This window comes from Apostichopus japonicus, chromosome 8 (assembly GCF_037975245.1).
Source record: "Apostichopus japonicus isolate 1M-3 chromosome 8, ASM3797524v1, whole genome shotgun sequence".
In the NCBI taxonomy this organism is placed as follows: domain Eukaryota; kingdom Metazoa; phylum Echinodermata; class Holothuroidea; order Aspidochirotida; family Stichopodidae; genus Apostichopus; species Apostichopus japonicus.
The window spans coordinates 26,332,021-26,344,349 of NC_092568.1; the positions used below are offsets into that span (position 1 = coordinate 26,332,021).

The 12,329-nt window shown below is 36.1% G+C and overlaps 1 protein-coding gene across 2 annotated transcripts; it reads right to left on the bottom strand.

The window, feature by feature from the left end:
* Nucleotides 1–492: 492 nt before the first annotated feature.
* LOC139971331 (serine/arginine-rich splicing factor 4-like) lies at nt 493–12,329 on the bottom strand. Of its 2 annotated transcripts, none has more exons than XM_071977684.1 (8): nt 12,174–12,329; nt 10,861–11,006; nt 10,229–10,299; nt 9,288–9,422; nt 8,767–8,836; nt 4,536–4,609; nt 3,470–3,583; nt 493–2,997 (listed from the first exon to the last, which is right to left on the bottom strand). In XM_071977684.1, the coding sequence occupies exons 2-8, from the start codon at nt 10,984–10,986 to the stop codon at nt 2,736–2,738; spliced, it is 852 nt and encodes a 283-aa protein (XP_071833785.1). In that variant the 5' UTR covers nt 10,987–11,006; nt 12,174–12,329; the 3' UTR covers nt 493–2,735. The 2 variants fall into 2 exon arrangements, with proteins under 2 accessions (XP_071833785.1, XP_071833784.1); XM_071977683.1 differs by having other exon boundaries at nt 8,767–8,839.

Sequence of the window (12,329 nt, forward strand, 5' to 3'; positions counted from 1 at the left end):
TGCCAGATGCCGTATGGGTTCTATGGGCTCTCAGGAGATTTATTACCTAGCATATGTTGGGCCAATCAACTGGCTGATAAAATCTGACAAGTAATTTTTCGCCGAACTTTCGAAAAAACAAATTCCAATAATATATTTACTTGAATATTTCTTAGTAGTTTACAAGTCATTTTCTCATGGATGAGGACAAATATTCTTACAAACATGTTGCACAATGAAATCCCTGACAGCTAAGCAAACATTCCAAATCGATATCCCAAAAGAACATCTAACATTATGCCACCTACTGCAATCTATGTTCCTGTGGAAAGGGGAGTGTTTCTCTAGGAAATTCTACGTTCAAACAAAATTATGTAAAGCTACATAAGCGATCTGGATATGGTGTTTTCCACTGTTACGGTGTACATTGATTCTTTTCGTGTAAGTGACACATTGTCTACAAATTTGCTCTCATCAAAACATCAAAAAGACAAAGTAACAACAATAACACAATTTTTCAAACGATTATAAATTTATTGACCTTCTGACATTAACAGGCAATTCATCACTTGATGCTCGTTGTTCACTAAGAATTAGAGTACGACAGTCTTTCAGTGAATTACATGATAAGTGAAACAAGCAATCCCCAGCTCCCAACGCCCACCCCCTCCCTCCCTCCCCCTCATCCCTGACAGCCCCAACATAGGCCTACCCCAACATTTTTTAATCTTAAGTCATTTCGAATTGTTAAATTAAAAAACAACAGAAGTAAGAAGCAGCTTGAGCATCTGCACATAGAAACATTTCAGAATCATATGATTATTAAGCAGTAAGTTGCTCTTGCAGCTTTACATCTTTCACCACCAAATAAAGTTGAAAACGAATACTTAAAAATCTTGGGATAAACTGTCCTTTTCAAAGCAAACATTAACACATAGAATATACCTACCACACTATCCAGGCAGATGAACCTACCCTCTTCCTGCATATTGGACTCTAGGCTACGTTGTTATTAACATTAACGATTGAAACTAAGACTAACTCCATAATTAACCTTTGAGAAACTCTATCGATTATGTACACAATGGTAATTTACCAGAGTAAATCTGGTCACCAGTGGAAAAGGAACATTAACAGTGACCAGCCACTTTCTATACTCCTGAAAACCTGCCCGAATAAAACACTTACTCGATACTACCTCAATCAGTGACTACACAAGAATCATAACTGAATCTATACAACACACCCCATTGCACTGCTGCTAGTCAGTTTTGAATTACTAGAAGGCTAATCAGAGACTAGCAATGTGCAGACAAAATTTTGGTTACTTCACATAGCACATCCAATGGAGTATGTCTACAATGTAACATAAATATAACACAAAATGCTCAATCAGCAAGTTTGTGACATATTAATTAAAGTCAAAATATGTTGCCTTTACGCATGTGTGTGTGTAAAATGTTGCATCTATGTCAGCCTCAACTACAACAATTGAAAAAGGAAGTAACAATGAATCCAGAGCATGGTGACGACATGGATTCTCATCGACTGGAAGGTTACTAATTTATTCTAAAAGAAGCAGATGGAGGTAACAAAAGTGTCATGGAGACAAGAATAAGTAAGGCTAACTCAAGCAATATAGAGTGGACTTCCATAACACAAATAATCAAGGATATGGTTTTCATGTGACATTTTGAATTTACAGCAACAAAAGTGTTCTAACTTCGTGTCATAGCAATTGAGATTCTCTTCCCAAAAACTTCACTGCTGACATGACTCCTTACACTGAATAAACTTCCTCTTTGTGAAATTGTATTTAAGCATTCCAAGAAAAAAATGACAAAAGAACCAAAGGTGAAAAAAAATGGGACATCAAGAACTCACAAAAATATGTACAATGTGATTTAGTCTTCTTTTAAAACACTTAAAATAAAACTCATTGTTTCAAATTAGATAACCCATGACATATATGGTGATAATTCCAGAGGCCAACACATCATGTACAAAGCATGCATCATACAAAAGAAGGACGTTATTAACACAGAAATCGGTTTTTTAGACCAGTAACTTTGAAAAGGTAATTTCTACACATTATAGCATAACGGTAGTGAAATGTACCTGTTGAATACGTACCATGAACAAGCGTAAACGTTTTGAAATGCACTTCTCCACCTAAACACTTACAAGATATTTCCTGATTGACAATGGTATTATACTCCTTGGTTTGATTGCTACAATTATGTGAAAATTCTACTTTTAATTTTAAATCTTCAGTGGTTTCTTGAGTTAAATTTTGTCAGTTACTTGATTTTATAATGCCAAAACAATGTAGATTATAATGCTACGACAAAAACACATTTCACCACTGAATTACTCATTATAAATTCACATGAATTTAGCACTAGCCATTTAATTTTCATATGTTGGAAAAAAGGTGTGAAATTTATTTGTAGCAGTACTCTGTATCTTTTGTTGGTATTGCCAACTTAGCTTGTAAATCTGCTTAAAGGTATTACTGATATTACAATGATAATGGTTACAACCATTTAGATTTTGCGTTGTTAACCTTCAATGTAAAAGGGAAACAACCTTTGGAGAAGTCTTCTAAAAACAATTTACTGACAGTGCACAAAAACCTGTCTTTGAGGTGGAATGAATTTGGTACAGAGACAAATAGAAGTTGATATACCACATCTTGCGGTTCGTAGGATCTTTGTTTACTAAACTGAAACCTATTGAACGGGATTACATTCCACTTAATCGTCGTCTTTATCGTGACTCTTAGAGCGAGATCTGGACTTGGATTTGGACTTTTCTCTCTCGGGTGACTTATCCTTCTCGCCGTTCCTTGGACTTGGACTCCTGCTTCGGCTCTTTTTCGGAGAATGACTCCTGGAGCGACCCCTTCTTGGGCTTCGGCTGCGAGATCTGCTCCTAGACTTTCCACCTCGGGAGCGTGACCTGGACCTAGATCTGCTCCTGGATCCATGTGATCTACTCCTGCTATGAGATCGAGACCTGCAAAAAAAGGAAACAAACGTGAACACCAAATTGAACATCAAATCGATCACCAATGTCAAGAGCACTTACCTTTTCTCTTTTTCCACAAACTAGTATGAATCTCTATAAGGTTGCCATATGCTACTTCAAAGGTCCACTCCCCATCATATTTAAACTAGATAACAAATCCAATGCCCTCTAAGAACCCTTTCAAGTGATCATCTTATCTGAAAAGGTACAGTTGGCTGGTATTTACTATGCTAACAGCATCCCTGAATTGTATATGCTATGTAGGCCAGACATCTGCAATTGAAACTTGTATGTAGGTATGGGCGACGAATTGACATCTGCTTGGCAAGGTAACGTTTTATCGGGATGTAAAGCATCTGTCGAGACATTCCAGCTGCGATGCCATGCTTGACACAAAACACAAAGCAGTTGCTTCAAAGCATGTAATTTTGGAAATAACTTGTGGTACCCTGAGCCTTACCTTCTCTGTGATGGTCTGTCCTCCTGGACTGTTATCTTCCTCCCCTTCAGCTCAGTCCCATCCAATTTCTTTATAGCATTTTCCATGTCATACTTTGTCGCAAATTCCACATTTCTGAAGATGAATTAATTCAAAAAAATAAAACCATCTAGATAGACACCATCAGCAAGCATATCCAGTGATCTAGAAATAAGCATGTAATTATCAAAGCCATATTCTCAGAATAAGATTTATGTCAACTCTTTATCTTCTGGTTCAATTGTAAGTAAAACAATACTGTACAACTAATGGTACTAATTTTTTTTTTTTAAGTCTTTTCTTTATTTTAGTTTTATTAATGAATAAACATAAGCTAATAATTCACATTGATGATGTTAAGGGAGTGACTGCCTTATTTTCCTATATGTTATCCCTTTGTTTTAACAACCTTTGTTTCAAGGACAGGTTTGTGTCCTAAGGTGATTTTTTGAAGAAAAAAATATTCTCTTCTTTTGAAAATAGGAACAACACATTATTCAAATGATTTATGTGGGCTATTAATTAGGGGTTAACTTATTAAGGGCTACAATTAGAAATGTTGATGAGTGCAACACTCCACATCATAGTTTGCACATATATCATGTGTTTCCTAGATTTATCAAACTTTCAAATGTGTATTATATCTTGGAAACAAAGTAGCTTTTCAAAAATGTTCAACAAATTTTGAATAAGATTATCACACACAAAGAATGTACTGAATATGGGGCAAAATGGCTAGGTGTCTGTTACTATAACTTGTTACAATAACTATCTGTGAAAAGAATCAAGAAAAGAACGAATGATACTATGAACCAAAACTAACAACAAGTGTCTATTTGATTTATCAGTAATCAATGCCCACCCCTTATCTTGCGAATCATCCTGTCTGAACTGCGCGAGATGTATGTGATCGTTACCGAAAGGACCGCCAGCCATTTTGCAAAGTAATCTACGCTCACCCCTACAAGGCACAATAGAGCTGGAAGACCATACTGACAGGTCACAGGTTAAACTAATCCTAACACTGATATGATTCTGAATAACTTACCCTTGATTATCTTTGTGCTTATGAGCATCAGCAAAGGTAACTTCTCCTGCCTGTCTCATGTAGTCTTTAAGGTCCTACAGAAAAACAGATTGTCAGAAAATGTTGGTGTTAAAAAAATTATCTAATAGCTGGTTTGAATATTCAGTGACAATTAAAGGAGCTAGGCTCCCCAAGACAATTTGCAGACGGATCATAAACCATGCTGACAGCTTTTCTACCAGCCCAACTAAAGAAGCTCGATACAGGGTTTGGATTACTTTTGTTAATTTCTTCACAAGCTATCTGCTTAAACTGATAATGGAAATAAACTCTGCTGGGAGAAAGAATATTCCTTTTCTTGGAACTTTGCAGACAAAAATTTCTTATGTGGCATGACTCTAGTTTTCTACACTAGGTTAATATTTTAATCTCTCTTTTCCCACCATTTTTTAAATATTTTTTGGCTGTTTCCAGGAGGGGCAAAAATCAATTGGGTAGCATTGTCAGCTCTATCCACAAATGCAATCTACACACATAAAGACTATACCTTACAAAATATTCCAAACAATCGCAACATAGCCAGCGTCTCATCACCAGGGCCACTAATTCCAATTGCTAAACTGGTCTTCAATTTTGCCTTCCCTTTGACGGTCTTGGAGAACCATCAAGGGCTTTAACCTCAGGAATTTAGCTCCTGATGGCCTGCCTCTGTGTGGTTTGGACAAGCCAAACTGTAGACACCCTCAAATCTCGCCCAAGAGCTTGAAGCAAACTGTTTGCTTCATTGTATATTCTTGTACAGTGCTAACAAGGATGGCCACAATTTGATTTTAAGTTGCACTTAAAAGGGACTTATGCTAATATGCTTCTACCCCACAACATACCCCTTTTCAATATGATCAATTGCAGAACACCTCCCATAGTATCGATATACAACTACTGATGATTATGCCCAATCGGCTGTTTTCAGTTTTTCAATTGAATGATTCTAAACCTCAATTTTGCAATGAAGGAGGAGAAAGGTTGCCCTCAATTGATCCCTGGGAATATTAGGATCAGTAATCAACAATCAACAATATTCCAGATAATTTTGTTTTTACTGAGGGGTAACTTCTATTCTCCTTTCAGGAATGCTGTTTTGGTGGGTTTTTTTTCTTGAAACAAATATCACTGGAGCTAATCATGACAGAAAGGTACATTTGTGCACCAATCTACCAACAGCTCCTTTTTTTCTCTTCTTTTAGACTATAAAAGTGGTGAATCAGTTAAATGCCTATTAATCAAGTTAAAAGCTCATAATTTTCTATTTTTTGTGTGCCTTGAATTTTTAATTTAATGTAGTAATTGCATCCAATTGTGGCCAAGCCTTGTTAGCAATTCCTATCATCTCTTCCAGAGGCTCAACTTCAGATAGCGGCCAGACCACACCAATACGAGGGGCGCAAGCATTCCTGCACATTTTGACATCAGAAGGTCACAATCTTGAGGGTCAACCACCACAGGTCGTTTAAGGTACTCCAGGAATAAGTAAGGTATTGAGCCAGCCTCTTTCACTCTTAGACTTTCTTTTTTAGGGATGTCTGACGATGTGGTAAGACACCTGACAACCATTCCAACTTTCCGACCATACAGAGATATCAGTTACCCTCTTTACCTGATTGTTCTCTGGAGGAAAAAAACAATGTGGTAAAGGGTTGTAAAATAGATTCTCCACATGGTCTAAAGAGGTCATGCTGAGGGGTATGTTAAAAGGTCACCTGGAAAAGAATGCATTTTTACGTTGCCTTGGGACGGTGTCACGAACAGAAGAATAAGCACACACGTAACCCTTCATTCCTTCATCAAAGTGAGAAAAGAGCTTGCTAGCATCAACTTAGTACATTCACAGCTCATTTTCATCATTTTAAAAACGATAACAAAAATTTACAGTTCTCATCCATCACATGATGAAATCTGCACAATTATTGGCAGTATGACATTTTGAGAATTTCAGAGAAAACCTATATATTAGTCCAATGAAGTATTTTTTTAAACTGTGCCTATATTAGGTAACAAAGGCTTTGTGTGAAGGAGCTGTGAAAGAACTAGTAAACAGCTTTTTTTCAAAGTATGTCTGTATTGATGAATGCAAGCTTATTTCATGATTATTAAATAAAGTGGTAAAAGTGGTGAGTTAGCTAAAAGATGTTACCACTATGCATCCTGTTCAATTTTTGAAAAGAAATTGCAGAAAGGTATATATTTTGGAAAATTGAGGCATGGAGAGGGTAAATAATGAGCGGGTTAAATAGTGGAATGCTTCTGGGTTTCATTGCAGCTGTCTCTGACCAGTAACTTACCAATTCCAGCTGTTTTACATGATTAGTTTAGCAAGTGATATTCAATGTTTGGAAATCAACTCAGCAATAATTTCAATATCCCTACTTGGTATCTATTACTACGTTCAGGTGGAGATGGTGGTCGGCTTCTTCGCAGGAAATACAGGCAGGAATGTACTACAGATGCTTCAGTCGATAAACTAACTGATGAAGGCTTGAATATATCTACTGAAGATTCAACTTTTATCATAACAAAATTGCGACCTGTCGATACTACCGGCCGCCTTGAGTTAAATGGGTAAAGATTCTCCAATACTACTAAAAAACATGAAATGATAAATGATAGAATTCAGTTGTGCTGTACCAACAATATCAACAAACGATCTGTTGTTTAATAACAAATATGCTGTTGCAAATTTTCATCTCAATAAATTTAATAAAAAAACTTTGATTGGTATAAACACAAATCATGCATACAAGATGGTCAGCATATATGGTATCCATTTTCAAAATACTACTGTGACGATATTTTGATTTTTTCCGCCACAGAGCAAAGCAACTATTACACTTTTTCAATTCATTCCAGTTTTATATGACAGAGAATTTATAAACTTAAATGACTTGTGAAATAAACTGCTAGTGAGCAACATACATGCATGAGGGGTTGAAGCAGTGTGATTTAAATGCTAAACATTTGTGAAGAAACTGCAGTAATGACAAACCCATCACCTCAGAACAAGTAGAATTTAATTCCCATACATGAAACACGTTAGTGCTGGGAAACTAGCCTTGTGTGACCAGAATCAGTGAAGCAAACTATCTGGATATGGAAACTTCATTTCAACAGAAAGTCCCTAAAATCCACATAAACTTGAAAGATTATAATATATTTCATAACAGCTGTGGTGCCTAACTTTTACCCTTTTATTTTTAATTTTTGACTATTTATGTTAATCTATACTGTCATTACAACATCCAGATACATATATATAACATTATATAATTATCTCTGATTTTTAATTAATGAAAATTCATTTTAAAGAGAGAAACATTAAGTGTTCAAATTTTGCTACACAGTTTTGAGGCTCTGAATTAGTCTCTTATAATATATGTGTTCCTATGTATAAAACTGCTTAAACATCTTTGGAGTTTATAGCAATGCTACCATTTTGCATAGCATTATGCAATGGGATACTTTTAATGATACCCTGGACAATGATGTCAGAAAATGGTAGAGGAATCGACAAAGCTATTCTACAATGTACAATGTCTTTCTAGATTCAGGTCTACTGATTAACGTAAAGGGGGCAACATGCCCTTGCTATCTTTTGCAGAGTGATCTGGATAGGCAGCCACAGGTATTTTTTTTTAGGGGGGGGGGGATGGCATATGGGGGTGTAGTTATGTGTTCCAATAGGGTACCCACGGTAATTAGCGACAATACTTGCAGCAAGTAAACCAGTTAAGAGTTATCAGGAGCAAAGACTGATAAAACTGGAAATAGGATGAACTACCTTAAGACCCAGCAATCACTGATTTACAGAGAACTCCGGTGAAAGTGAGACCCCAATATTTCCCGATGAACTGTGACACTGTTATGATATGAACGCTACACACATGCAAGCGATACAAAATAACACATAACATGATGTAAGTATTTCATATGAGATCAAATGAATTGCAGTGGTTACAGATAACTTAAAAGTATACTGAGAAACAGCTTCTTCCAGTAATTAAGTACATGTAGTAAGCACAAGCTTGTGTATAGTCAACCAAGGAGGGTAATGATGGGTCAAAAAACAAAGTAAAATATCTGTTTATGGGTCTAAAATTATTATCCATGCTTTGTAGAAATATGAAAAATGTAAAATTTGCTTTGTCTGTGCAAGATCTTCAAAATCCACAGCACTAAAAACATAATCTAAAGTTCTCACCTGCCAACTGACTCTGCTCGAAAGGTTATCAACAAGTACTCTGAAGTCTGTCCTTACAGGAGGACCATACCTGCTTAAAAAATCAAACAAAAAAACAAAATATATTAGGAAAAACAACTTGGGAAAACAATTATAGCTTGTTTATACCTGCATTTAACACTTTTATTCTGCAGAAACAAGGACAATCCTCTCATTAATTATTCAACATTTCACAAGTTTCAAACTGATTTTACATGTCTTTTATAGCATCCTCTGTTAGATTATCATCAATCCATCATCCACCTGTTTCTTAGGTACCCTAAGCGTGATTCATAAATAAACACCTCAAATGAAGAAGGTACAAATTGAAATGAATAAAGTCAAGTTTTATATGTTGCCTCTGTTTGAGAGAATATTTGTTTGGTCCATGCATGCTGTATGTTCTCAACTAAAGACTACACACTCATCAACCTGCGCCATGGCTCCTTTGGCTCTATCTTGGATACTTATCTTTCACTACAGTTACAAAATGAGCAGCTTACTTGTCAATACCACCTCTTCTTCGTGGTGGACCATAACCATATCGGTCACCTCCCCCACGGTCTCCCCCACGGTCACTTCCTCCACCACCACCACGATTGAATCTTCCAGCACCTCTGGCATGCTCAATGATAACTCTGGAGAAAGAACAAAAAATAATTCTTCTGGACCTGCTTAGAAGTTTACTAAACCTTAATACTGTATATGAACTGTAGGTGAGACAGGAATAATTTATCAACTTAATCAGTTGTACAGCTCATGGCATGTCATCAAGCTTTGTCCAAAGGACAAAATGAACTTTATCCCTTACATTAAACAACAGCAGTCTGTAACCATGACTTCATTGTGGTAAATAGTTCATATTCATGTATTGGCCTACATTTGTACACAATCACACAGAAAAAAGGCCTTTTTCTGTGTACTTTTCTCAATGTTTATGTCATGCTAACTTCCTCAACTGTTTTCTCCATAGTTTTGTGTTGGTAGGATACAACTGAAACTTTCTCAAGCAATCACAAATTTTTGAAACAAAGAAACATTTAAAACTTTTCAGTGAAGGTATAAAAAAGTAAGACTAACCAGGCAAGCAAAGCTCCATCAAGTAGTTTTTTAAGATGATTTTTAAGTTGATACAGGACATTCAACAATGCACACATAAGCAAGCAGATAAACAACACCACTAGAGCTCCCTTTCACAAGGAACAGCGATCTGCAAACTTATAGTGCACGACCCATGATCTAAACATGTGGACTGATTCAACACCCACCACACCCTACCCTTGAGAATTGATGCTCAGTATGCATGAAAACTATCTTGAACTATGGACTTGATGTGAACAAATTACAACTTAATCGATCACTGTCTAAAAACCCCACAGACTATAGACAAATTTTCAAACTTTTCTGTCGCTCTCCATAGTTGGTGGACCACCAAAAAACATACCTTTCTCCTAACAAATCTTTTCCATTTAGGTCGTAGACAGCGTCATCTGCATCTCTTGGATCATCGAATTCCTGATCAAGGTTAAAACAATTCAAATTTTCATATTAGTATTCATTACATAGAAAAACACACAAATCTCAAGTTTGAAATGATTGCAGCATTAACTCTCTTGAATTAAAGTTGCATTCTAAGGCATTTCTACATTTGATAGTATCCAAAAAGTCAAAACATCAACTTTGGTTTTCATTTCATATTTTCATGGTGAAGTTGTGCAATAATGTACCTGAAATCATTGTCAGTTACAAAGTGATGTAACTAGCTCTATCCTGCACTATCATTCCATCAACAACATTTTGCAAACTTGACCACCTCCACGAAAATGAGGTAAAGTGATGAATAGAGCAAAAAATATTACATGTCATGAAAAAGTGGCTCTATGATTTCATGTTTCAACTTTCTGAACACTTTTGTCTTATGCTTTAAGGATCATTACAACAATGTAAGTGACGACTGGAATACAGATTTTTGTAAGCATCAGAGAGATCTTAATCACAGAACCTTAAGATGATGGTTGGGTTTGCTTCCTTGATCTAATTTGGTTTCTTATTATTTAAATGACAATATTTACTTACCACAAATCCAAAGCCATTCTTCAGGTTGACCTCCTTGAGCCTGCCATAACCCTTAAAAAACTTCTCTACATCTCTTTCATTAGCTTGGTTGCTTAAGCGCCCCACATAAAGCCTGGACATATTCATAATGCAGTATATATAATCTCCTGTAAAATTGATGATATATAAATGAAGTCAAATGTTGGTAAAATTAATGATAATCATTTAGCATTGGGAAACACTAGTAACACTCATATGCATAAATTGTTTAATTTGCAGCAAAGAGTGGGGTAGGAATATCCATAACGTTGATAAAAAGTGGGGTAGGAATATCCATAACGTTGATTTTACTGCCCGTACACGTCCACTAAATAAATAAATGCTAATATTTTTACCTGTCTGTGAGCTTTTTAAGTATCAGATGGATATCATCTTCATGTTAAATAGAGCACTTTTGTATGGCGGAAAGAGCACATTACTGTGGGTGCAAAGTAGGCCTATATGCACTGTATATTGCTTCGCTTAACACTACCAAGGCCCGCAAAATCGATCATTTAAATCGATAATCAGCATTGGTCTTATTAATAAACATTCAACCTAGGCTAAAGTAATTTGATTTATTCAACCAACTATGTAATATATTTGAAGACAGTTTATCGACTTTAACAAACTTACAATTAAAACTATTCAATCAACTTGTACATTAAATACTGTGTATCTATACCCCAATCTTGTCGTAACTACAATTCAGGCTATCCAGCGAACAGTCACATTTGAAGACGGTGTACATATGCATCCACTCGAATTAATGAAAGTTTCACCGATAGAACATTCCTGTGTAAAATCCTTTCCTAATGTGAGCCTTTCCGCCATGGCGGAAAGGATCGAAACGTATGGCGGAATGGAATGGCAGTATGTACCTAGGCCTATGGCCGAATGGCACTGGATACCCGCGTAAGGACAAGGGAAAAATATTTTACTGTCTATTCTAGGCCTTAGTATTATTTTACTCAAGTCAGAGAAGCATAATTTATGGAATGCCTAAAATGCCTTGCCAAATAATACACTACACGTCATTCTATGACTAGAATATGATTACAGGTCTAGGCTAGGCCTATCTAACAATATAAGAGTGTTAGTGTGTTAGTAGAATGAGATAACCAGATAGGCTAGGGAATAAAGTACCCTAGCCTACGTGGTCTAATATTAAAAACAAAACGCAAAATATCTTGCCAAAAATCCATCTTATCATCCCATATATACACCCAGAATTAACTAAAAACGTAATAAGAAACCTTTAAATGATGAAAATAGCTAATGTTAAATGTTTATACCACAAATCGATCGAAAATAAAAGAAGCCTGCTTCCTGCTTTCTCTGGACGCGAATTAATGTCGTACCCACGCTAGCAAAGGGGGCGTCATTCCTAAAAGGATGTGCAGGACTGTCTTTTTTGTGTGTGAACTTCTGTCACATGTTACCAGTCCTTC